The sequence below is a fragment of the Penaeus japonicus genome, unplaced genomic scaffold (assembly GCF_977035675.1).
Source record: "Penaeus japonicus unplaced genomic scaffold, GWHDUDI00000001_assembly GWHDUDI00000030, whole genome shotgun sequence".
NCBI lineage: Eukaryota > Metazoa > Arthropoda > Malacostraca > Decapoda > Penaeidae > Penaeus > Penaeus japonicus.
In genome coordinates this window covers 10134570-10162069 of record NW_028234432.1, presented here as the reverse complement: position 1 = coordinate 10162069, position 27500 = coordinate 10134570, and the positions used below count along the sequence as shown (strand labels likewise).

The window sequence follows — 27500 nt, the reverse complement described above, 5'->3', positions numbered from 1 at the left end:
AAAAAAGACAAAGTTATCCATACGTGAGAAAGAGTGAAGTATTTTTTGTCGTCAGTTGCGGCTTAGTTACAGGAGGGAATCGATGAAAATAAGTAGAAATGAATTGACAAATGAAATTATTGTGTGTGTAGAAGAGACAAGGGTAAGTGTCTTCATTTATCTCAGGAAATTCTCAGAGCTACGGTATGTGAGGTTGAAATATCTGAACGATGGCCTGAATCGGAGAGTGTTGATTACGGTAGTTTACAAAATAGTGTAATAGAAATGTAATTAGTCCCTTTAGATTGAGGGAGGCGGGAGCAAGGGAGGATGGTAATTACGTGGCCGGACGACTTACCTCCCCGTGCCTTTATGACACACTTAATAACTCAGGTACCGTATGGAGCGAGACCCAATTTATCCGGCATGCGTCGGTGCGCAGCTTATCCGGACGAGAGGAGGGCCATGCACGACGAAGGGACGACGCCTCCAAGCGACAAGCTGCCGTTTTATTACCCGAAGACTATTAAGGTCTTAATTGCCCGTCGAGGGAGATGTGGCGAGGCTGACGGCGCTGTTCAGAGGGGAGGGAGGGAGAGAGGGAGGGAGGGAGGGAGGGAGGGGTCGGTCGGTGGCGCGTGGCAGGAGGCTGCGCTCACGTCGCGTCTGGGAGGGCAAATACTCACAGGCACGATAATGAGGGGTAGAGTTATCAGACGAATTAGAAGATAGAAAAGTAAAAGAAGACAATAAAAAAAAATAATCATACATCGTGACAATTTTTATTCGAAAAAAGTGTAACAAATATACAGCTTTAAGACTACACAGAATTCTTGTTTTGCCTTATTATTGTTGCTGGAGTAAAGTTGTCTTGTTATTGTTGCTGGATTAAAATAGGTCTTTTATGTTTTCCTACTTTGTCTATACGTCTTTGTTTTCTTTCTGTGGCCTTAGTGTTCCGTGTCTTGAGTCTAGGGACTGCACTGATGACGTTTCCATAAGAACAACTGTGGCAACGATAATTATCCAAACTTACATTAGGGTTCGCGCTTGTGTTTGGTAGCATATGAAGTCATCGTCCGCTCCTTAATGACTCTGGTTCTGCCGGTGATTAACGTTTAGCGGTCGAAATTAGCCAACAGTAGCATTGGGTGGTCACTGGTCACTGGTTAGTGCTTGGGGTCTATGAGAGACCTGGAGTACTGTTCTTCCAGGTCGTGTAACGTTTCCTTTTTTGGTGGGTTTTAATAACAGTAGTATGCAGTGTAGATTGTAACACAATTTATATATATATATATATATATATATATATATATATATATATATATATATATATATATATGTATATATATGTGTATATATATATATATATATATATATATATATATATATATATATATATATATATATATGTATGTATATGTATGTATATATATTTATGTGCTTTTATGTTCATGTTCATATCTACAAGTGCATTGCCTAAATGATTGAACCCTCTTTTTCCTGTTGCAGAGTTTGGCGGAGGTGTTCCGATGTTTCATTTGCATGGAAAAGCTGCAGGACGCGCACCTGTGTCCACACTGCTCCAAACTATGTTGCTACCTGTGTATCCGGCGATGGCTGACGGAGCAGCGGCCTCAGTGCCCGCACTGCCGCGCCAACCTCCACCTGCACGAGCTGGTCAACTGCCGATGGGTCGAGGAGGTCACGCAGCAACTCGACACGCTGCAACAGGCGGGGGTGCGCCCGCCGCCGCCCGACACAGAGAAGGACAGGTAAGGGGGAGGGCGCCGGGGGCACGCTGGGCTTTGTCTCTCTCGCTGTTTGTGTGTCACTCTGGCATTCTCTCTCTCTCTCTCTCTTTCCTTCCTTCCTTCCTTCCTTCCTTCCTTCCTTCCTCTCCTCTTCCTTCCTTCCTTCCTTCCTTCCCTCTCTTCCTCTTTCTCTCTTTCCTTCTTTCCCTCTCTTTCCTTCTTTCCCTCTCTTTCCTTCTTTCTCTCTTTCTCTCTTTCTCTCTTTCTCTCTTTTTCTCTTTTCCTCTTTTCCTCTTTTCCTCTTTTTCTCTTTTTCTCTTTTTCTCTTTTTCTCTTTCTCTCTCTCTCTCTCTCTCTCTCTCTCTCTCTCTCTCTCTCTCTCTCTCTCTCTCTCTCTCTCTCTCTCTCTCTCTCTCTCTCTCTCTCTCACTCACTCACTCACTCACTCTCTCACTCTCTCACTCACTCACTCACTCACTCACTCACTCACTCACTCACTCACTCTCTTTCTTTCTTTCCAATGGTTGTGACTTAGTTGGCCTCTTGCATCGTGAACGAGGACAATGACAGAACCTTTGCTTTAACCAAGGGGAACAACACCTTGATAATGCTCATAATTTGTTCAGGAACAATTGTTGATAGAGAATATTATGTAATTATTATTTGAATTATTGTTCCATGTACTGATCTTAAATTATTTTATTTCCAAGCAAAGCTGTACATAGTCACATAAGAAAGGAAATTAGAAAAGAAAAGATTGATACTTATGTCATTGATTCTTATTTTAGCCATTAATCCTTCCTCTCTTTTGTAGGTGCGACAGCCACCAGGAAAAGTTGAGTGTATACTGCTGGACCTGCGGCAAATGCATCTGCCACCAGTGCGCCCTCTGGGGTGGGACCCATTCCGGCCACACCTTCAAGCCTTTGGAGGAGGTCTACGAACAGCACATTACACAGATCAGGGAGGAGGTCGCCCAGCTGCGGAGGAGGTTACATGAGCTTGTGTCTCTTGTCCAGGAAGTGGTGCGTGGAAGGATGTGTTTTGCTCTTGCTTTTGCCTTGTATATTATTATTGATCATTAGAATCAGAATGAGAAGATTATCTCAAACAGGCAGTTGAATCTCATTATGATCGTTTCCACCACAGGAGAGGAATGTGGAGTCAGTGCGAGCGGCAAAGGATGAGCGTGTTCGGGAGATCCGCAACGCTGTTGAACTCATGATCGCTCGGCTTGACTCGCAGCTCAAGTCGAAGTTGCTCACACTTATGGGACAGAAGAACTCGCTCACACAGGAGACAGAGCAGTTGGAATCGTTGTTGCAGGAGATTGAGCACCAGCTGCACACTTGTTCAAAGTATGAATCTCAGTTATTAAGTTATTAAGCATATTGTTTATCTATTTGTAGTCTATGTGTGATAAATAAAAGTTGTAAAGATAATTATTGATTAAAATATATTCTCATAGCCTCTCTCAGTAATGTACACTGTATTTGGATCTGACTGCATATTGGTCAGTGTCCCTTTTTTCCTAATGTGAGCACACCTTTCACCCTTTCCTCAGGTCAGAGTTGATACAGCGCTCACCAGATCTCCACTCCATGATTATGCCAGTCAACAAGAAACCAATGGCTTCCTTTGTCACTGCCCCTGTACCTGCTGATTTCCAGAGGTGAGAAAAGTGGAAGGCTTTAGAATAGAGCTTTGATCCATTGATTGTGATTGACTGTGTTTAAATATATTAGAAAAAAGAAAATCATGAAAATGCACAATAGTAGTGATAATACACTATTTTATGAATATAGGATTTATTAAATGTATATTTAATATGTTAGATGAAGTGATCAATGATTCTTATGCTGCCATTTTATTGATCATATTATTTCTTGATAGAAAATTAATGACACGTAATTTGTTAAATGCCATTTTTTTCTCCAACAGTGAAATTGTACCCCAGTATGACAGCAGTACCTTTGTCATGAACAATTTTTCACAGCTGCAACACAAAGCTGATCCTGTATACTCACCTCCCCTTCATGTTAATGGACTCTCATGGAGGCTAAAGGTATCATAATTATCATCATTTTATATTATAATGAAAATCATATAATAACATACCAAGTATGTAGTCTTCTTATACTTGGTATGGGAAGTAGAAAGGAGGATTTGATACAACAATGAATATTTGATTATTGGTATATGAAAATATGTGCCTATAACTTTAAGATAAAGTCAGTTTTTCCAATTCTGTTAAAAAATTGCATATCCTGCCTTTTGTCAGTTTCTGTGTACTTTTTACATAATTTCTTATTATACTTTATTGGCTGACTTATTATTTCTTTTAGGTTTATCCCGATGGTAATGGGGTTGTTAGAGGAAATTACCTCTCTGTCTTCCTAGAACTTAGTGCAGGGCTCCCTGAAACTTCCAAGTGAGTGTGTTATCTGTTAAGAGAGAGATCATTTGAATGGTTCTCTTATATGTTCTTATCAAAGAGAGAGTTTGTTGGTTATGCTTTTATAAGTTATCAAGGAAGAATTTGATAATGACACTGTTGTGTTACTGTGGTATGTCTTTGAGAAAATGTTGACTTTGAAATTACTGATAACAAGTCATGGATTCTTATGAATGAAGATTGCTGTTCATTTCCTGGTTTTAATGGTGTTAACTTGATCTTATCCACTCCTCTTTCAGATATGAATATAGAGTAGAAATGATTCACCAGGGATCTAGAGATGCTAGTAAAAATATTGTTCGAGAATTTGCCTCAGACTTCGAAGTGGGTGAATGCTGGGGTTATAATAGGTTCTTTAGGCTTGACCTTCTAGCTAGCGAAGGTTACCTAAACACAGAGACGGATACGCTTATTTTACGGTTAGTGCCACTTTTTAAGTTTTAAGTGACCCATTCGTTGTTTAATTTCATAGTTGATTTTTATTTTTATTTTTGTAATTGTCATTCTTTGTATAATGAACATGTATTATATTTTCTTGCATAAACACATGTGTTTTATTTGTTTCTCAAAGTGTGTCTTCACTTTTAGGTTCCAGGTTCGTCCTCCTACCTTCTTCCAGAAATGCCGGGACCAACAGTGGTACATTCATCAGCTCCAAACTCTCCAAGCTCAATATATTCAACAGATTAATAATTTAAAGGAGGTATGGAAAGAGTGATAGTGTGTTTAACCAAAAAATGTTCCTTCAGCCTTCCATTCTCAGTAATTTGGTTAGAATAGTGATTGTTTTTTCTTCTATCTCTTCTTTACATGAGCTTCTTTGTTCAAGTTGATTGTAAAAATGCAGGTCTAGTCTAATTTCTAAAGATAGTTATGTAGTTTATAAAGTTTAATTATGGTGTTAGACTTTTTAATTAATGGTTTATATATAATTCCAAATTTAGAAGTTTTTCATCTCACAAATAAATTCATAGTTCATGAAAACACCAAGTTCGATACTACAATTTCAGGACTTTCTCCCCCCACAGAGAATAGCAATTGAACTGTCCAGAAATTCAGTTGCGAGTAGCAAAAGCGTGGGCAACCCTGACGGCCTCCCCCACGTGGAGCGACCCCAAACATCATCCCCGAAGCCCAACAACATCAACATCCATCCACATCACCCCCACCCTCTGCCACAGACCAAGCCTCAGCGCACACACCACATCAACAAGAGTGTTGAGCCAGTGGAGCTAGAGGCCGAGAGACAATCCACAAGCTCTTCCGATACTGAGGCAAGTGATACTTGCTATTATTCTTGTCATTATTCTTGTTATTATTATTGTTATTATTATTATTATTATTATTATTATTGTTATTATTATTGTTATTATTGTTGTTGTTATTATTATTATTATTATTATTATTATTATTATTATTATTATTATTATTATTACTTCTACTACTACTATTATTGTCATTGTTATTATTATTATTATTGTTATTATTATTATTATTATTATTATTATTATTATTATTATTATTATTACTGTTACTACTATTGCTATTACTATTTCTATTACGATTATCACTTTTGTCATTACTATAACTATTGTTTGTATTACTGCTACACATATTAGAATATGATAGTTTTCTCTTCCATTTATTAGTTTGTACTGTATTAGTTTCTCCATTAGGTTATTGATAGAAAAAAATGAATACTTGTATCGCTAGATCTTATACTTTCATCAGCAGAGAGCAACAGCAACACTGCAGTAACTAACGGATCTTGATTTAGAGTAACAACAGAAAAACAATAAATAACACTAAGATACTACCCCTGCAGGACCTGAGTGAGGGAGAACTGAACGACCAAGAAGAGGGACCAGACCACAGCATCGCAACCGCCGAGTACGCCAGCAACGATGAAAACGACGTGGACGATGAGACGATGAGTGGAGATAATGACGTGGAACACTCCGCAGCGTCCTCTCTCCTCGCCAGTCTTCACGAAGCCTCGGCTCTCCACGACCGGCCCATCCTGAACCATGGCCGGTCACACAACACTAACTTCCTGTCAGATTTAGATTCCTTGACAGAGCAGTTAGGGGCAGTTGGCAGGTAAGACAGGAGTCCGGGCTTGTGATTTGCAGATTTCTTTGAGATTCGTTTTCTCTTTCTTTATATCTTTCTTTCTTTATAACGGACTGTTACTTTTCTTTTTACATGAACTGATTTGAATGATAAATTTTGAAATATAGAAAGTAAGTACAAATACCCAACATGATACACAAGATAATGTTAGTGCTTTTTTTCTTTTTTCTTTTTCTTTCTTTCTCTTTTGGCAGAAATAAGAAATAGAATTGTAGAAAGGTAAAGGGCATAAACACGTATTAGAAAAAAGAAAAAGAAAACGTGTTTAAATATATTTACCATCCTTATTCTTTTAGCATACAGCCCGACTTGAGTTCTCCCCAAGGTGATGAGATGATGCTCCTTCATCTGCTCGAGATGCAAGGTCGAGGGGGCCCTGACCATCGCCGGCCCTGGAATAAGCCCTGTCTTGGTGGCATCGGTTAGTGTGATCTAATCAATCTCTTGCTTTTGTTTTCCCATTGTTGGTTTTCATTTTATTATTTTACCTTCATTTTGTTTTTAGCATTTATTTGATTTTTTTTATTAATCAGTTTAGACCATGAGAAAAAAAAATCACTTTTATTTAATTTCAGAACACCCATATCCTCACAATCTCTCAATCTAGGTACAAACTCATGAGCTTTCTTTCTCTACTAAAGTGTATATTATACAGTCAGGAACTTAGATTATAATCACTCCCTCTGCACTCAGGCTCAAGGCACAAGTCAAATCGCATGGTTCGGAAGCCCCTCCTCCCCATCGCCTCAAGCGTCCTAGACACATTGCAGCTCGACATGGCAACCCTTCTCCAGTCAAATCTTCCAGCGCATTCCGGAATCTCCTCCCTGCAGGCGCACACGGGCGGACTCCCAGACCACGACCGTCCTGTCATGCAGCACCCGCAGCACCTCAATAACACAAGTCCACCTACCAAGAGTGAGTCTTTCATGTGTTTGTTTTGACTTTGATATTTTTTGGCAGTTGGTCTGGACTGAGATGGTGATGTGAAATTGGATAAGTTGAGCTATATTTTGTACAACTATTAGGTAATTTAATTCAAGTAAGAAATGATCTGTTAAAAAGTAAGTTTACTGTTCAGTAAGTGTAAAATAGAGTTTTCAGTTTTTGTTATATCTTCAGATCCATTAAACTGTTGAGATTAACAGATGATTTTGAAGAGATATAACTCTCATTTAGATTACAATCAAGCATCCTTCATAACTTTGCTGATACAAGACAACTCTTCTGCAGGTGGATACAGACCGCCCTTAGCTCCACGGCCTTCTTTGTACACGCACCAGTTAGCAGAGGAGGCAAAGAAGGAAGCTCAGTCAGCATCCAATGTTGCAGATAAGGTGTGCTTCAGTGCTACTTGTGTACATCTGTTTTAACCCATTACCGACAGGGGCGTTTTAGCTCCAAATGGTTGAAATGCCGGGATGTTTCAAATGCATAAGCCTAATGCCTCAAGCTATTCGCCTGCTCTGGCCGCAGCCAAGCAATATGCACCTGATCACCCTGCGCACTGGCCAGAAGGAAAACCATGACAAAATGTCTCGTCCCTGGCGGCTGGTCCTGCCACCACTTGACGTGATATCTTGTCACTCGGCATTAATTGGTTAAAAGATGATGAGGGCCTCCTTTGAGGTGGCAATTTGGATATTATAGACACAGTGCTGTCATTCACTAGTTCTTTTTTTTCCATAATAGTGATAGTTAGCTATTTGTCTGTAGAACACTGAAATTCTAATAACTTATACTTTAGGAATTAGGATGAAGTTGGGATCCTTTAAGTCTCTTTTGATGGCATGATTATGCTTTAGATTTTTAGATTGACTTTTACAAATTGAAGAATTTGATGACCATTTTCTTGATCACAGGACTTAAGTGAGTCATCGATGTGTGACTTATCACTGGATCCTGTGTCACTGTCAGACATGACACTAGAAGAGGGTCCTCTGTCAGTCGTTGAGGAACCAGAATCTCTAGGAGCGTCAGGTGTGGCCGCAGCAGCACCCGTGACTGCGTCCTCAGCTGCGTCGGTTGCAGTATCAGGTGGAGCAGCACCAGCCGCGCCTGGTGACAACGGAGTGAGCAGTGACAACACCAGCGGCAATGTCAGCGACGGCGGAACAGAGGTACCTTGCATCCCCGCCCTCAACACTGCAAGGCTCATCGCACGCATGAAGTAAGATCACCACCACCTCAACACATTCAGCTGAACACAATCACCACATGATTCTACATGCCAGAGGCTAGAAGCAAGAGATTTATGATCCGGTGCCTGATTAGGGAGGGACACTTGCTAAATGCACATACAGCACATCCTATGATTGCTCTTCATTCAGAGATTGTGGCATCATATCATTCATTAGGGTTCATGGATTATAGGATTCATTCAGGAGTAAGATGCCATTGACTTTTCATAGTCTGCTCGACCTTGATTTGGCCAGATATAGCCTGTTCAACATGTATTTATATTTATATACATTCTTGCATTCATTTTATCGAGACATATCAGTACCTTTGTCGTGCATCAACATGATTTACCAAGAGGTGATCCTGATGCAAGTCATCTTGAAATAAACATGGTGCTTTTTGAAGTTCTAGGTCACATAGATAATAGCTATGATATCCTCTGTGTAAAATTGTGATTCACTGCACAGGCCCTTGTTTTGGACAATAAGAAACTACACTCCAGCACACTTGCAGTGCCTAAGTATATGGTCACATCTTCAAGGAGAAACACCAGCCATTTGTTGGTGTCTACTCATGGCTTGCATGTAGTATCCCAGAATTCAGTCTTAGAACTTTAATTCCTTTTGCTGTCATAGCTGTGTTTCTGCTCTTACGTACTCACCACATCGACACCAACTCGCACATCACCTTCCCGTCACACACCCAAAACCTCAGGTACATAACATGCATCCAGTGGTCTTGAGCTTGCAGTGGTTGATCCAGAATATTCAGGGACTTTGAGTAGTGGGCACAGTTTGTGTTAATGGTAAGAGACGGGTATTAATTACTTGGAGTTTGACTCTGGCTTTGGATGTCTTTTGTTTGAGTTACTCTTATATTGCTGTTTATTGTTTACAAGATACTGATTTTATTGCTTGAATACTTATACTAATATACATTTTCTTATTTAAGGTGACTCTCTAAGATTAACTTTTAATTGCATAGTTCATGTAACAAAATATTTATTGGTATTATGATAATGTAAAATCGTTGTTTTAAATTTCTTAACATTTTTTTTGTTCCATGCATCTCATAGATAGATGACTCAGGTGTGTAATGGCTGATTTTGATTGGAGGAATTGTAGTTGTTGTACTTACCCTTCACATTGGCTTAGCCTGGAATTGTTTCACAAGGAATAGTTACTTGTGGGAAGTGATTAAAAAATATATATTTTCTTCATAGTCAGAGATGAACATTTCTTGTCAGTATCTCTCTTGGACTGTTTCTGAGAAGATCTCATATGGTTTATATTTTAATAGAATTTAATTATGCAGTAATGTTAAGGTACCTTTGGGTGACTTATTAACATTTCTATTCATTTTTCTGCTCACTTAGAAAAAGTTCATAGAGCAAGTGATCCTTCACATTGTATCAGGGCTGATGAGAATGACCTGGTATGTGTTTGGTTCTGTGGACAATCTGAACTTATGCAAAGCACTTTTAATTATTCTAATTATTTTAATTAAAGTGCCATAGGAATAATTCTTGAATGGTCAAATGACTAAATTGTGATTATTAAGGACTGTTTGTTCTGCATAGACAATTAAAAGAATTTGTATTTATTTAAAGTCCTTTTAGCATGAGAGTAATATTTTTTTGGAATTCAAGAAATAAGTGTTTACAAGGAATTGTAAAAGAAGGGAAGGAAGGTTCAGGTCCTTTCTCCTTGCATTTTTAAAATTATTATTATAATTATTTTTTATTTATTCATTTTTTTTATTGGCTGACACATTATGACCTATAAGTAGCAAAAAAGGGGGTCTCCATATGCCATCACTGGCTTTGGTGGTAAGTTACAGCCATTTATGAAAAAAGCAAACTTCTCACAAGTCTCTTTCCTGCTTAGGATGCATTCTTTCTGGCACTTCTAGCCAGCATTTTGGACCTGGATGTTTCAGTCCACTTTTCCACGCTTTTGAGTGGCTTAGTTACTGAATCAGCTATTGTTCTTTGCTGGTGATGGATAATACAGATCATTGAATTAACATATTTGAATAAGAAACTTCTGGGTCCACCTGCTGCCTTTGCCATTTTCTTAAAGAGTACCAGTTAGTCATGAATGTCTGTTTTGAAGAGTGAATGAGCAAGTAAGTCATAAGTACATGTGAGGGAGAGATAGAGTTGAGTGAGTGAGTGTATGGATTGTAATAAAACAATGAGGAGAAAAGTAAGAAATCATATAGTTATGCTGAGAGCCTCTTCACTCTGCTACTTCTTCAGCACCAAACCAAACTGAAGAAACAATAAAGCAAAATAGCCTTCAGCCTAATGTGTTTTTCTGCACTTCCCTTCATTGTTTTATTTATGTATCTGCATATGCATAAGTGGATGTGGATGTGTAATTTGAAGTATGTGTCTGTGTACTTATTTGTATATATGTATATGTATATAAACACATACATACATACATAAATACAGATAGTGAATAATTGGATATTATTTAACACTTGTTTAAAGGTAACCTTAAGTATGTTTTGAGCATCATTCTTATTGCACAGCTTTATTTTTCCTAATTTATCATCCTTTGCTCTGTCTCACAAATATTTTGCCTTGTGTTACTCATGCCTTAAATCAGCAAGGAATAAGTTGATTATAATGTGATGAAAGTCAGCATCTAAGAAAATAAGGCTGCATTTGGTGGATAGCTTAATATTCTCTGCCTATTGTTGTATCTTTTAAGTTAATATTTATTATTGGTTTGTTTTAGATTGCACTATGACTATTGATATTTTTTAAATGTTACTTTATAATTTTGTGCTTTGTATTGCCCTTCAATTTTTACAGTATGTTCACGATGATTTTTATATCATGTTATAAGATTCAGATCTTTCTTTATATGTATAATTATTGTCTGTAATAATAAAAAAATAGTTACCTACAAATCTACATGAAACTAATGATACAATTCAGATGGTAGCCTTCCGTTTCAAAATAAAGAGTGACAGGAAGTAGAGGCAACGATTTTAAACCAGAGAATTTTCCCTTGCAGCAAAATGGCGGAAACCAAAGGAAGTGAAAAAGCGGGCTGGGCAGCAGCTGCCAGTCTCCCGTTTACCCTTGGCTTCAAAATACCCGCAGAGAAGCATACCCAAGATAAAGCTCAGGACAAGAATAGGGATAAAGAAGACAGGAGACCCACCAAGGATGACAAATGAGAAGAAGACCTAAAAGAGAGTCACTGTCTGTGGCTTGGGGGAGGGGAATGGCTGGGAATGGTCGGACCAAAGGTAGTTTTATGGGAAAATTGAAAGCAGAAAAGAAGAGAGAGAGAGAATTTCAATATGAATTTGTTGTAATTTATGCACACCTTATTAAGTGGTTTTTGAATGAATAAACTGAAGGTATACAGAATATTTAATATTTGGTTGTTATTGTTGTATCTTTTTCCATCGATATATTGAAGAACCTAATTCTCAGAAAAATGTTGATGTGCCAGATGCCCTAACTTGCAATGCTGAGCTGCAAGCTAGAAGCATAGGCAAAGTCCTGCAAAATGTAAAGAACAAAAGCTAAATGTCTTGTTTTACAAATGATGAAAATTGCTGAAAGCTAGATAGTTGTCAGCAAGCATCCAGTAGTAATTCATAATTACAACTTTATGATGTTTGTGAAGCACAGTCACAGCTAAGGTTTAGTTTACAGTTATAATTAATAGGGATCAATTTTTTTCAAAATATTAGGACCTTTTAGATGATGGATCTTTTATATCAAAGGTTTATGCTGTGAACTAATGTGGAATTAGTAAGATTTCCCAGTGACTTCTATTAACCTTAATTAAACAAAATGCTTACTTCAGAAAAAGGTAAATAAAGTGAGTGTGAACTCAGCAGTAATGAATTGTTGTTAAGCAGTCCTGTTCTCTTTTCTCCTGGATGGAACACCTGAATACATACTCAAGAAGAACCCAGTGCATCTGGCTTTGCTCATGAAGAGAATGGTGGTTTTCTTCCTCGTTTTTAAGCAGGTTTACACTTGTAATCTTTGAGAAAAATAAGTGGAGAGTTGAATTACCAAGGTAGCACAGATGTGTAGGACATCAGTGTCTCGTAACTATTTTGTATGTAGTAGATATTTTACCTGAGAATTAGAAGGCCAGCTTGTGTTTGAGAAATATATGTTCATGGCTAATTGTTGTTAATACTGTTCAAGTGTATATTTTTAGTCAGAATGTGAGAAGTGACTGTTTACATGTTGAAGTGAGAATACATGGTGTTGTGCAAGAAAGTGGAGAAAGTAAAGTATTGATATGTTTTAGTTTAAACGTTGCATTTTAAAGTGAAAAAACAACAACCATTGTGGAGTTTAGTCTAGCACATTGCAATTTATTAAAATGCATTTGTGTGGAATTAGAGGTAGAATTATTTGTATCCAGTTAAATGCATTTTTCCCCAAACAAAATTGAACCTCTCCAAATGAAGTAACTTGAAATGGGTCTGGGAAGATATTTATTTGTGAATGTTGGTGCTCTGAGCTGGACTTGGTTAAAAAAAAAGTGTTACTCTGTAAAATATGTAATATATTAATATATTAAGAAAATTAAAGCAACCCCTCAAATTCTGCCCTGGGTTGGTTGCTGCCTTTACTGATGATTGGAAAGAAAAATCATGCCTGCAGTTTATGATAAACTCTGAAGGTGCATTTCATTACTGACCATGAAACTGAAATTATGGTTATAAAAAAGTCAGCTTAAATACTGATGAGGAATATTAAGGCAACTATAGTGTTTACTTGGGTGAATTTCTCAATTTAATTTCTAGTGAGTCACCAAATTAAGGCTAAAGGTGTAAAGGCATTATAGCTTTGTTTATATTTAACTTCTTATCGGAGGTCAGAATCTTTCAGTTAGTCTCTATTCAGGAAATGGAGGGATAGAGGCTCTGTATAACCTGTTATTTTGAATCTTTTCATGTGATGGATTGCAAAATATAATATTAATCGGATCTATTCTCAAATAGAATGCATTAAATCTGTATGATTATTTCCATTTCATATGTCATTTATATATTTTTTTTTTCATAGATATTGCATTATTTTTCCATGTGGATGTACAAATGCCTTACTTTCTCTCTTTCTCTGTCTCTCTCTTAGATATTGCTATATTGATTTGATGTCTTTTGTACCAGAAGGATTTCTTATTTATTTTACAGACATCTTAGAATAAAGAAATTTACAACATAATGTGTTTTGTTTTAGTGTAAACATACAAAGATCCTGTTCATATCAAATGATAAGAAAAAACAGTTTCATCCTATAAAACCATGGTACGTGCTCAAAGCAGGTATACCAATAAAGAGTCACTCCACAGGTAGAGTACATAGTCTGGACCTTCTCTATCATACCATGGTCATAGCCTTGCACCACCTATAGCTATCTATATCTCTTCAACTGATATGATGAGCTGCCCTGGAGGTGGCACTCTGGTGTCGTTATTTGGGAATGGATCTACCCTCGGTACTGACCCCCTCCAGTGTATACTGGCCAGAGAACCCAAGGTACCATGGCATATTTATAATTATCATTATTGTGATCATTATTTGCTAATAATATATATACACTTCAAGAGAGTATGTTCACCACTTCTTGTATAGCATGAACATTTTGCCAACTGTTGCCAAGGCCATTTAAATCATGACATACATGCCAATGGAGGAATATCCACTGATGCCATGACATCAACACATTTTTGCATAGGATATTAAGAACGTTGCTTTTTTTTCTCTATATTAATAAAATTTTGTTACACATGGAAACAAAAAAAATATATATATCTGGAAAAGAAAAAAATGCAGTAGGCTCAACCTAATATTTGGCTAATAAGTACTTCTTTCCAATGTGTCTTCTTTATTTATCATTATTGATTTTTGCCATGTCCAAAATACATAATAGTCACAAATGTCTTGTTAAAATTACATTACTTTTATGCAATTATTTTTCCTACCCAAAATATTCACAGACTTCATAATTCATCATATACTATTTCATATACGAGATGAAAAACTCTTTGCCGAAAAAGTTTTTCCATAAACAATATATCTGTCCTAGCAAGAAGTACATTTCTTATCTAGAAAAGAATATTATGCCATTAACTAAAGAAAAAGGAAAAGAAAGAAAAGAAAAAAAGCATTAGGGGACAAATAGAAGGGGGGAGGGAATTGGAAAAAAGAAAAGAAATATGCATTCTATAGCCCAATTTCTATCACTTCTTAACATCCATACTTTCCTGCGTCTTGCTCCCTGATAACACAAGATACGCCGCTCCCAGCTGTTTCTGCTTTTCTCTCTGGCGCTCCAGTGTCTGCAGGGGCGTGTCTGAAGAACTCATATGCTTCATCAGTAGCTCCTCATTCCACTTCTTCATTCGCTTCTCTGTTTTATTCTTTCCTGATCCTTTCCCATGAAATTTGTGAGACAGATACCTGGGGATGACAAAGGGTGAAGTTAGAGAAGATTTTTGTTTTGAGTTTTACACAAATACTGGCAAGGTCATACAACCTTAACCCATTCCCGACGGGGGAATTCTAGCCTTGAATGTCCAAATGCCGGGGCGTTCGAATTATTAGGCCTAAATCAATTGAATGGCTGGCACAATACTGTGCCGCCCGGCAACTGGGCTTTTGAATGCGCGGTACACATGCTGTACCACCCGTCCTGTGTGGGTTAATGAAATCAAGATTAAACATTTTTGCTGCTTTGGAATAGACTGATCAAGTGATACATTCAAGATTGATGAAATATATTTCAAATTTCATACTAAATATATATCAAATGCGAAAGAGAAAATTGGGCTGCATTATACAGGTGCCATGTAGGTGTTCTATGGCACAGCTGAGCCCATCATCCCATGTATACAAGCCATTAGATTTGAATGCTGGAGTGTTTTTGATGTCATTTGCTAACCATGTTCAATGTATATATCTATCACCCTTTCTCTCTGCCTTATTGTACAAGACAAAATCCCAGTCTTGTTTTTATGTTCTCCATATTTTTATAGGATAAATTTTTAAAATTAAACCTATGTTACATGTTACTTCCTGTACGGTCTAATCCATGTTATCAGAAAATATGGAGTATATACATCCATATAAGTATTACAACCATCCTAGAGCTGATGAAATGGAAACAATATACCTCACAGTAAGGGGAAACCCTCAAATCATGTATCACACATTCAGCCCACCAGTGTTCCAAGCATGAGCTTTAGAATGATGTTATTGCTTGCAGGGTGTCTTGTGTGGCTGCTCTCAAAAATAATCCCAGACGGAGCAAACACTCCCTGCAAAGCTATCACTGCCAGCAGACCACCCATCTTAGACACATTACCTGGCATCATTGGGTTAATCCAAAACATATATAAATGTCTAAGATGGGTGGTCTGCTGGCAGTGATAGCTTTGCTGATTTCATTTACTGAGTGCATCTTCCATTCATATTCCACTGAATAGAAAGAGGTAGTTTTAAGGCTTAATGATTGTGTTTCTCTCAGGCGCTGTAACACAGACTGGAAAGTGAGAACATCCTTATCCAAGCAACAATACAGCTTGGTTGTTCTTCCTCTAATGAGACTATAACTAGTCTTGTGTAGAAAGATTTGACCTTTGGGTCCATTCTCCCAAATGATACATTTAATAATGTCAAGATAAGCTGATCAATATATTTTTTCTACATATTCCCTCATTTTATCATATTCATTTTTCTTATACGCTACTGCTAATGTCAGGCCCTAGTGACATGCCACAGGATTGAAACACTGTGATGTCTGGACTTGTTCTCATCATTAAAGTCTTCTAATATTTGAGTCTGTGGGTGAAGACAAGATAGGCTGCATTAATAGTCTGATTGGGTAATTAACTCTTCTGCCCAGTCGTTTAGTGTTTAACACACTCATCTTTGTATTCTGGGGATTTTAGGGCAGCGTTCTTCTATTTTTTTTCATCTTGTCATTTTATTCATCATCTATTACCCTCTGCCCCTATTGGACAGTTTTGCACACAAATTGGTAGTTTTTATCCCCTTCGTTATTAGGTTTTTAGTTACCTAAATTATGTGCTAATACATACATTTTCCTTGTTCCTTTATTTCATATTACTTATTACTATCTTTTTTTTTTAATGTGACACTAACTCACTGACCACTGGCTCATGACCCCTATGTTGTCTCTTCATCTAACATGACAATGTATATATTATCAGTACATATGGCAAAAGTGGAATCTGTCTATATTCTACCAGTGTAGAAGCTATTTTCCTTGCAAGCTTGGTAATAGAATCACATACATCAGTTGCCTGTTCTTGCTGAGTACTGCTTTCCATGCATTAGCATTGAATCCTTAATGGCTTTGTGTCATTACTATTTTTTCCATACTGTGTCCCAGAATAGTTTTCCTTCAATATTGGATAGGATAGTGCAAAGAACAGTTAATATATTCCATTTTTAAAAGGCTTCCCTTGAGGAATGCGTTGTCTGACATCACTCCTGTTACTGATACTCAGTTTGCCAGCCACTGGATTTGTCTCTTTCCCATGCCTTTTCTAGGTCAGCTTTGACTGTATGGTCTGAGCTTCATTGCAGAGGTTATCTATTTCATCTTTTCTCACTTTCCTTATCACCTCTAAAGAGCTTTGATGTTCTCACTCATTGTTGATTTGGGATGGCTTCTCTGAGAGAGGAGATGTGAGATAAACGGCTGATCATAAAGGGCTGAAGGTGCTATTGATGTGTCCTTGATACGATTATGCAAAATACAGGTTGCCTTTTGTATTATGCCCTTAGTAGCTTCTCATTTGGAAAATTCTAAAATGTTCTTTGATGACCACTTAACAATTTCCATGTAGCTGTTGTTTATTAGCCTCTAGGCCTTGGCTTCTTGCTTTTGATCTTTGGCTCGTTTCAGTCTCTCTTTCAGCTTCCCTTGCAAGGCTCTACTACCACTATCACCTACTATCACAACTACTACTACTTTTACTATTACTTTTTACCACTACTACTACAGTATTACTACCATTATTACTACAGCAACAATGATCTCTCACCTGAAAGCTTCTTTGGCATTGAGTTTACGTCCCTCGTCATCCACGTACTCCAACTTGACATCTGGCTTGTACTTGTCCTTTTCCTTGAAATCAGTGACCGGCCCAATGTACCGTTCACCTCGGTTGCCTCTTCGATCGTCATCCACCGCTTTATCTTCAATGCTGTGATAAATATTCCATTCATTTATATCACATTATCAATAAATATTTATATCCAAAGAAAACCAAAAAATCATATATACATGTGTGTATATATGTATGTATCAAGTGTGAATTAACCATTCAACAAAACTTTTACCTGTAGTGAACCGCTCTGAGATGTTGTAGAGCGGCATTAGCAGACTTGGAAATGTTGGTCTTCTCCAAGTAACCTTTCTTGAGAGCCAGCTTCAGGGCATTGGCTACGCCCTTGCTGGCATCGGGCTCCTCCTCTAAGATGGGGGCGGTCATGTTGTCTGTGATTTCCACTCGAGTGTCGTCAATTCCTACCTCTTCCCAGGCTCCTCGTGGTTCCTGGGTTTCCTTTTCCTGGAGGCAAGACAAGTCCATGATCCCTAAGTATCTTTTGTTTATATCATATGCTGCTATGATTTCACAGTGTGAAACTATTTACTAAAGTATGAATCTAATCTGCTTATTTTTCTTTTTTTTTTCAAGCTGGATGAAAGTCCATGGCAATGCTTAAAGTTCAAGAAACAATTATGGCATTTCCTGCTCAACAGCGCATGATTTAGTCAATATCCAGGGAAAGTGGGCCACTGACTGGTCTACATCTTTCTTTTTATTTTTTGTTGTTATTGCTCTTGTTACTGTCTCCAAATTCAGCTCTGGGGTCAATACAAGGTAAGAACATTCATGAAAAAAAAAAGTTTTCTTGTTTCTTGTCCTGTAGTAATTCTCATTTCCATTTGGGTTTTGATTCACATTACACATACCAGAAATCAAAACATTAATATATATATTAGAATCAAAATATATGTAATGATCACTTAACTCCACCTGCCATTCAGTTGCCTTACTTCAGCAGGGAGTGCCATAATTGATTAAGTACATACAAATGGTATCCTTATATATACACTTAATACTCACCTTTGGTTGCTGAAGTTGCAACATACTCTGGTCTTCTTCTGCACGATTTCCTGACAGACCATAAGTGGGTATGTCTCCCAGTGTGCGGCAAAATTCGTCTGTGGTGTTGAGAGTCATGACGAGATTTGCAGCATCTACATCCATTTCATCCTCCTCAGGTTCCTCCTGTTCTACAACCTTTTCCTTTTTCAACTGCTCGGTGATTCTTTCACTGCTTGGCTGAGCTGCTTGAGCAAGCTTAGCCCTGCGAGACCGAGCCAAAGCCTCTTGGAGTTCAATATCATCTTGCTCGCTCTCCTGTCCATCCTCCACTTCCATTGCCTCCTCTTTCAAGGCTGGCTGCTCTTCTTCTTCGAGCAGATCCTGGAGCGTCACCGTTTTCCTTCCCACAGGTTTGGCATCCTCAAGGGGTACTCCGTCCTCATCTTCCTGCATATCTGCCTGCATGGCCTCAATCCTGGCATGTCTGGCAGTCCTGGATCCAAGGTGCACCAGTGAGTCTTCCTCCAAAGGCTCCAGGTCATCTGCAGTCAACTTCTTCTTCTTCTTCTTCTTGGTCTTCTTAACCTTGCGGAAACTCACCATCTCCTTCTCCGTGAAGTATTCAGAGGCCAGCTGAGTCTGGGGCACCTCTAAGGACTGCAGCTGCTTCAACTTGGCCATCTTCCTCATGCTCGGATGAATGCCAACAGGGCCCTCTTCGGCCTCAAGAGCAACAGACTCTCCACCTGTGCCTAACCTAAAGCTCGTTTTTTTCTCGCCTTCGATTTCCTCATCGTATTTGGTGAGGAGAGAATTCTGGACAATGTTTCCAAATTCGTCGACTTCAGGAGCCTCGTATTCTTTGTCGTCAGTCTTCTTCAATCTTCGCTTGAGATTCTATAAATAAAATCATATAATCAGTAATGACAGTACATATTACAACAAGAGTATGTGTGACAGTCTTCTGAGTACACTTGCAAGATAAGTAAACTGCAAAATGATGATAGTGCAAAAGGAAATTTACCTTTTCTACAGTTTCAGCATCAACCAAATTAACATTTACAAGGGTGTCTTCCTTGTTGTCCAAGATATTGCTATCCTTGAGGGTTAAAATAGTTGTTCGACCTTCCTCAAACCTGCAATGAAAGATCTTCATCAAATACTGTTACCATAAATAATAATACTTTTAAGAAGTTCAGAGAAAATGCAAAAGTTCAGGATAAGTAATGAATAAAAGGATCTTTTTTAACACCACACATCTACTTAAACATTACACTTCAAAACGATTTCAAAGCCAACCTTTTCATCTCGTGTTCAATAAGCATGCCCGACAGGTCATTGCGGTTGTATTTCTTGGTCTTCTGCTCTGTCATCTCCTTCTCAACCAAGTCTCCAATGCCAAACTGAGCATCCAATTCTTCCAACATCTTACTCTGTTATGAATTAAAAAATTAAAGCTTGTAATCAAAGGAGAACAATGATGAGAGTATCATGATTATTATAAGAATTTACCCATGTTGGGATGAACCTAATATCATAACTTTGTTGATTTAGAATTTAATCTTGTATGTTTGTCTTTTGGTTGTGAGAAATTAAAAAATAATAATAATAATAATAAATAAATAAAAAATAAAAATAAATAAATAAAAATACCCTCTTCTCAGCAGCAGCTTTCTCCTTTTGTATGATTCTCGACTTCTTAACCCAAGCACTGGCAGATTCCTCGTCGCTGTCAGACTCTCCGAGGGTCTTCACTTTCTTCAGCTTTTCTTTGATGCGACGCTTTTCCCTCTGCAGGGCTATCTTCTCTCTCAATTTCTCTACCTGAAATATAAAGAGAATCAAGAGAAACACTTTTTAAAAATCCATACTGACCAGAGTTGGACAAAATAGAACTTTAATATGAATTCAAAGGAAAAAAGGGGGGGGGGAGGGAAAGTAGTATCTCAAAAACAAATCAGAGACTACCATTTCTCTTATTTTACCTGTAACTTCTGAGCAAGGTTCTCTGCTGGCTTGTGTACAAACTCATCCAGTGTGCTCGTGCCTGACCTCTGTTCCATGTCTTCACCCTTGCCCTCCTCTTCATCTCCTTCTGTCTTAGCAACAGCATTCTCAACCTGATGGAAAAACAGATGTGATAATCCGTTTACTTTCATTCTTTGCACGAAATATGATAAATTTGGGGAACAATAGCCTTATAGGTTATCTAAAACTTTCAAGATGCCTCTACTCTTGTCTAACAACGATGCCTGTATGCTTATTGAGCAAGTCAAGTGGAAATCTTGGTGCAATAGTATGTCACATGCTGCTGGGTAATATAAGAGAATTTTCCACTAAAACAATAGTCTGTGATGTCACTCACATTCAAGTCATTTTGACTTCCACAGGTAATGGAGATCATGTTGCAACTCAATTGAACTTCTCTCTATCCATCCACACATTCAGCACAGCACTCCTTGTACATATGTGGTGTCCTAAATAATTTATTCAAAATGTACATGTAAAGTTAGCTAAATCCAAAGTAAAATAATTTCCTCTCTACCCATTGTGCCTAATCCATCATATATCATTACATGAAATTCAACTTGAATTACAAAAAGTCCACAAAAAGATACTGCATGTAAAGTAAATTTGATTACTTAATCACCCCTTATTTTTGTTTTGTTTTTCTAAAACTAAAATAGATCTGATCTGGTGTATGATACTCCTCTTGCAAGCAGAAACAGTTTACTTGAGATAACTTCAAGCTCACTACTGAGCTCTGCTGGAAAAATTCTCTCTAACTTAGTATATTTTCAGCTGTGAAGACTTGCTTTCCACAACCACCCACATCTTGCTACCTTACCCAGATATTCTTCTAATAAACAAATATATTCAAGAAATAAAGATGGGTGGTGAGCTAGAAAAAAAGTGAAGAATAAGGGGAGGCCAGAGAAAAGCCACCAACCTAATTTCTTCTAGTTCCTTTGCATACTTCATAATCAAATAAACTAAGTTTGTTTACAATTGATGCCATTGAGCCACACACACTTGTTATTGCTTGTATTTTTATTATATTCTTTAACCCCTAAAGTCCTATCCATCCTGAATGTGGGAGAAACCAGGCAGGTGCATCAGTCCTATCTCTCACAATTATGGAAAGCCTGTCAAAAACTGCATTTTTTTGTTATGAATGGGATTTATGGAGTGTCTTTTAATATTTCTAGTATTGTTTGTCAACTTTCCTGCAGCCAAACCAACTAAATCAGCCCCTCTGCAACTGTAATGATCTATTTTAATCTGCATTTGGTGTATGACAATGAAATGTACATTTTCTAGTGTGTAAATTCAAGCTCTTGGAATGCCAAAGACCAAAATTAGCCTTGGTGAAACTTAACAAACCATACCCTAAATACGTGCTGAAGCCTTTGCGGCTCTTAGGGGTTGACATTCTGATGGTCACACACAACACATCTTTTGCTGTGGGCTCTGGAGGTCCAGGAAGAGTTAACTCTTACTGTTATTTTGGGTTCCACCATATCACTTTATATCAAGTGTTTGGCTGGGCCTCCCACATATCTTACTATGAGTATGTCTGCCTATGATCTGTGTCACTGAAAAGAAGATCAATTGTAAATGCGTCCTAGGAGGCACTCATGGAATCCCCATTATGACACAACTTGGGGGATAAGGGCATATTGGTATAATGTTAAATTTGGAATAAAAAGGGTCTTCACCTAAGTGAACATCTTTCCATCTTTACTTCCCATAATAACTTATTTTCTTTAATCCCAAGGAAACTTAAAGTCTGATTGTGTCTTATCTCTAGCCCTTGCTATATAAGATGCAGTATTCAGTAGTAAGAATATTCCCCTTCTATGTCTGGATGCAGAAGATTTTGAGGCTTATTTTACTGGAAAATAGTACAAGTTATACATCAAAATATATGTTATCTTACAAAACCTAAACCCTTTCCTTCCTTCATCACCCAACTTTCCAAAAGCCCTGTTGATTTTTATACTGGACTACAAAGTGCCTTTACAATATGCCTAAAAAATACCATAATCTTCTTTGCACTATTAAGCAGAGTAAAATACCTTCAATGGCTTCAGGCCTAACTTGGCCCGGATCTTGTTTGTTTCCTCAATGGAGAGGGAAATGTCTCCACCCCCTGCCCCTCCCCCTCCACTTCCCCCTCCCCCTCCTCCTCCGCTTGGTGGCTGTGGTGGTGGCGCAGCTGGGACTGACTTGGAGGGCTTTGGAGGAGGTGAACCCCTCTGAGAGTGGAATGCTGCAGATAGAATAAGAGAAACTATATCAAGAGAAGTTATTTACCTTAACATATGAACAAAAACATAAATCCACACACAAACATACATGGGTATACACACAAACACATATACAGACAATGACAAAAGACATACACACATACACATAGACACAGACAGACACAGACAGACAGACAGACAGACAGACAGACAGACAGACAGACAGATAGACAGACAGACAGACACACACACACATATATATAAGCACACCAAATAATGCTTTGCACAATATATAACATGTACAGCAAATAAAAAAAACAATCCCACATTTCCCTAGTGGCTCACCTGCAGTGTCATCCTTGATGTTCAACAGCTGCTCAACATCCGAGAGACTGTCATCACTCAAACTTGGAGTCCGTGACCGTGAACGGTCTTCCCGTCTCTTACTGCGCTGCTTCTTGTGTTTGTGATGATGTCTGCAATAAATTTAATGAAATCTAATACATGTCTCTTATGAGGATAAGAGGATAATTGAAATTGCAAAACTCAAAACATTATTTTGAAATTGAAGGTTACTTGGAGTCTATATTCAATAGCTTGCTTAACCCATTCGCGCCGGTTGACGTGCTGACACGTGGTCAAAAAAAGCCCCGGACCCGGGTGACGTCCTGGCACGTGCTACATTTTCGGCCCGCGCGCCGGGAGGCCAGTAGCGACGTGCTGAAACGTCCGCATTAGAATGATAGATTATTCTTAGTACAATTCGATTTTCATACTTGATTTGTCTTAGCTACTTTAGTTTATCCTTCTAAATAGTAGAAAATGGGATATAACGTAATATGAATGACGTCTCAGGTACATACGTAATCTTGATTACGGCATGGTGATTTCTGTTTCTGATTTGTTGAATATGATGATCTGAGTCGAAAGACTATCGTAAAATCAATTGTAATTGGCCGAGGAATAAAAAAAAAAAAAAAAAAAAAATTATATAACATCTTTTTGTTGCCCCACTAAAAGAAAATGACACTTGAAAAAACATTGCTGTTACTTGCATTCACTTGTATGCACATGTATGGTTGTTCATATTCTCTTTCTTTTCGTTTAGGAAGAAAAAATAAATTGAAAAAAAAACTATGTTTGTTACCTCACTAGAAGAATGCTTCCACTTCCCATTGGTATTACAACATAGGAGTAAAGAATATGGAAAAAGTTCAATAGAATAACACTAAAAAAACAGTGCTGTAACATCTTTTTCGACTGATATACATCCTCTGAACATAGCACTACTTTCTACACATGATTACACTTTAGACGCAATCACGCAAACCATAAGGATAGGGTGGGTGAAAAACGCTCTGCGAGCGTCAGAGCGACCGCGCGCAGCGGGAAAACACCCCGGCACGAACGGTTGCGCGCTTGAAATCTTCCCGGCGTTATCGGGAGTAGGCGAAATTCCGCCCCGGCGTGAATGGGTTAAAGTATAAGTATTTTTTGAAGTGCCCTTTATTGGATTCACAAATACAATGCAATGCTGATCATAAAGAATAGATATTGACAAATTCCTAACTGACAAAAAATAGTGAGTTAAAGAGCCAAATATGTGATCATAAAGAATTTATTTTAAGAGTGTCTCTCAATTATATGAACATTGTTTCTAGTTTATTTTGGCTTGCAAATGAAATAAGCAAGGGCTGTGATAATCATTACCCAGTCTTTAATCCTTCAAATGTTAAGAACTTCTTACTTTGTTTCAAAATATTTCCACTTGTTCCCTACGTTCATAATTCATAATAGTAGTAATTCATAATAGTAACAGATACTGGTGTTTTAATGGGGAATTTTCTAACACCATTAATGTCAATTGATGTGTTACCACATCAATATAATACTTTGTTCTCCTTTCATAAATTTGCATACCTCATAAAGGCTGAAAAAATTACCCTAAAAAGAAGGGTTAACCAAATCTAAGATATGAAAATACTATTACTAACAAATAAATTACCCTACTAATAGGATTTAGAAAACTACCCTAAAATCCTCAAAATTGAAGCATATAAATGGTAATTTCATGGCCCAAAAAATGCCAGGAAATCTCCCCCATGTACATCTAGCAAGAAGGGCATTGGAATAGTTCTTTATAGAATAATTTTGAGAGCCATCACAGAAAAGCCATACAGAAGAACAAGGTAAAAATGAATTTAACCAATTGCAGACAGGTGTCATGACACAGGAGCTTTGGCCTGACTAGGGGCATCTTGACGTATATTGTGCTATGAGTAAGGAGTGAGTGATGATGGCAATTGCAGACATAATTATTATAATTACCATAATATTACGAAAACCTAGCATCCAAAACCTAGATGGCACCACTTTCTTCTAGCACCAGCAGGAGAGAAAGCCTTGAATGGCACCCATCTATGGTCTCTAGGAAGCACTATCTCTATAGAGCGATGACACATAGCAAGTTGCCGACCTATTGCTCTAAAGTACCACAGATGAAAGATGTGCAGGCAGAAGGAGAGGAGGAAGGTGACTCACACCATGCCCAATGCCTAAAATGTGCCCCAGTACCAGTAGGGATGCCTTTTATTGTGGCATTCATTGTCAAAAGCACAAGTTTCCTTCCTCTTCCCTACCTCTTCATGTTATCTTCATTTTGGATGGTTGTAAGTTTTGTGTTCATTTGTGACATCACACAAATATGAAAAAATAAAGTTGTTCTTTGCCCTCCCCTGACACTGCAATACTTCTATCACACTGAGTATAAAGAAAAAAATGAGTTGATATGGACCCTGAACTACAATTTTAGTCAACTGCAGAATTGATAGAGCCTGTGATATGACAGATATGTCTCTAAAAACAGTAAAACAAACAAAAAAACAAAACACAAAAATGTCTCTAGTTGTACAATGAGTAACTAAAAGGGAATGGAAAAAATCAAGGTATGTTGCTGAAGCTGCCTCCCTCAGAAATAAAACCTATCCTGGAACCTGGGTAAGCAAATCTATCCCCCATCGACAACAGGTTAATGTTGACAGATTAGACTTCCCTGGTATATTTCATCTCTCCAACAATTGAGGCAAATATCACTGCTGTAATTGGCTTCCACTGACTAAAAATCCAGAGAACAGATATCATAAGTAGTCCATACTAATTAACCCTTTCCCGACGGGGCACTCGCTACGCGAAGACACCAATGCCGGGCGATTGCAATATTGCATTAAAATCGTCATACTGGCTTGACGTCCCGGCATCGGGAGTTTGGCTGTGTCACACGGGTGTGACGCACCGTCGTCATAGGGTTAATGACACTGAAGCTTTCACGGAAAAGATTGTATGGAAGTGAAAGCTGATGAAATATATAACACTTTTCCTTTCTGACATTTTCTGCAAAAATAGAAAATAAAAAAGTTGAAGTTATCTTAAAAAACTTAGAGTAGCTTCTTCATACTTAGTTGAATAACAAGTAACTAATATGTTTGTTTTACCTGATTTGCACTTGTTTGAAGAAAAATATTTCTCTGTATTCACTCTGTCTCTAGACCAATGAAATTTACACTTAACCTGTTAATGACAATGCGGCTATGGCTCTGCCTGGTTATTAACCCAATTAACTACCTCACTTTGCCTAGTTTTGAAGTCAGCCTCTGCCAAGAGGGGCTATGCCCCCCTGTGGACCTACCCTATTCAGGGCTCTTCATGATACTTATGATACATAATTAGTTCTGTAGATGAAAATGCCTTGACTCACCACAAATAACCCTCACACTGCACCATGATGACAGCAACTGAGACTTCGTCTCATATATTCCTCATGATAGGAAACCTAATGACACGACCACTCAATAGAGGGTACTCTATAATTATAATGTAAACAATGGGGAATACTGCGCCATCTATCAAGAGAACATAACAGCACATGCAGGTAATTCATAGGGGGTTTCCAGTCCACAACTTGTTGCTAGCCATAAATATGCAAACAAATCCATGTCTGAATTCAGGCCGAGGATGGTGTTTTTTTTGTATTTTGCACAAGGTATGTTGCACGAAGTGCCCTAAATTTGGGGGGGGTCCAGGGAGGGCGAAGCCCCTCTTGGCTAGGGCTTAATTTAAAACCAGGCTAAGTTAGGTAGGCAATTGGGTTAAAATTTGGCAAATGAAATAAGCACAAGGTATGTTGCACGAAGTGCCCTAAATTTGGGGGGGTCCAGGGAGGGCGAAGCCCCTCTTGGCTAGGGCTTAATTTAAAACCAGGCTAAGTTAGGTAGGCAATTGGGTTAAAATTTGGCAAACGAAATAAGCCCCGAAGTATGATGAGGTAGCACAAAGTGCCTTAAAAAAAGGGACCCAGATTGTGGGGTCCAGGGGTGGAAGCGCTCATTGTCTTCAATATATATTAACAGTAAAGGTCGAGAGGAATCCATCGATACCACTTTTGTGGTATTTACTAAAGCAGCAATATTCAGAAAATTTACCCTTGTTTAAATCTCCTGCGAGAAATTGTTCAATACCGTGTCAACACGGGCGCGTGGGGAGAGGGGGGGGGAACTCAGAAACGAAAGGTTTCCATAAGAAATGAATATCATAACTGTGCAAAACAACAAAA

At 38.1% G+C, this 27500-nt stretch overlaps 2 protein-coding genes across 5 annotated transcripts in view; one reads left to right on the top strand and one right to left on the bottom strand.

The window, feature by feature from the left end:
- The window catches only part of LOC122247498 (E3 ubiquitin-protein ligase TRIM37), a 117197-nt gene extending 103477 nt beyond the window's left edge, over positions 1-13720 (top strand). For 2 of the 4 annotated variants that reach the window (XM_043006799.2, XM_086555040.1), the window contains 15 exons: positions 1492-1754; positions 2548-2758; positions 2883-3091; positions 3298-3405; positions 3675-3798; positions 4079-4164; positions 4428-4607; positions 4777-4891; positions 5217-5462; positions 6014-6288; positions 6618-6742; positions 7015-7239; positions 7555-7658; positions 8184-8491; positions 11532-13720. In XM_043006799.2, the coding sequence (XP_042862733.1) occupies positions 1492-1754; positions 2548-2758; positions 2883-3091; positions 3298-3405; positions 3675-3798; positions 4079-4164; positions 4428-4607; positions 4777-4891; positions 5217-5462; positions 6014-6288; positions 6618-6742; positions 7015-7239; positions 7555-7658; positions 8184-8491; positions 11532-11697 (2745 nt within the window). In that variant the 3' untranslated portion in view covers positions 11698-13720. The remainder of the gene's footprint in view (positions 1-1491; positions 1755-2547; positions 2759-2882; positions 3092-3297; positions 3406-3674; positions 3799-4078; positions 4165-4427; positions 4608-4776; positions 4892-5216; positions 5463-6013; positions 6289-6617; positions 6743-7014; positions 7240-7554; positions 7659-8183; positions 8492-11531) is intronic. The other 2 variants (XM_086555042.1, XM_086555041.1) reach the window with 1 other exon arrangement.
- Positions 13721-14366: 646 nt separating this feature from the next.
- The window catches only part of LOC122247499 (U4/U6.U5 tri-snRNP-associated protein 1), a 13776-nt gene continuing 642 nt past the window's right edge, over positions 14367-27500 (bottom strand). The window contains exons 2-11 of the mRNA XM_043006803.2: positions 23237-23367; positions 22721-22914; positions 20627-20761; positions 20295-20465; positions 19941-20074; positions 19666-19777; positions 18660-19538; positions 17869-18098; positions 17571-17732; positions 14367-14958 (exon numbers count right to left, since the gene is read on the bottom strand). Of these exons, the coding sequence (XP_042862737.1) occupies positions 14739-14958; positions 17571-17732; positions 17869-18098; positions 18660-19538; positions 19666-19777; positions 19941-20074; positions 20295-20465; positions 20627-20761; positions 22721-22914; positions 23237-23367 (2368 nt within the window). The 3' untranslated portion in view covers positions 14367-14738. The remainder of the gene's footprint in view (positions 14959-17570; positions 17733-17868; positions 18099-18659; positions 19539-19665; positions 19778-19940; positions 20075-20294; positions 20466-20626; positions 20762-22720; positions 22915-23236; positions 23368-27500) is intronic.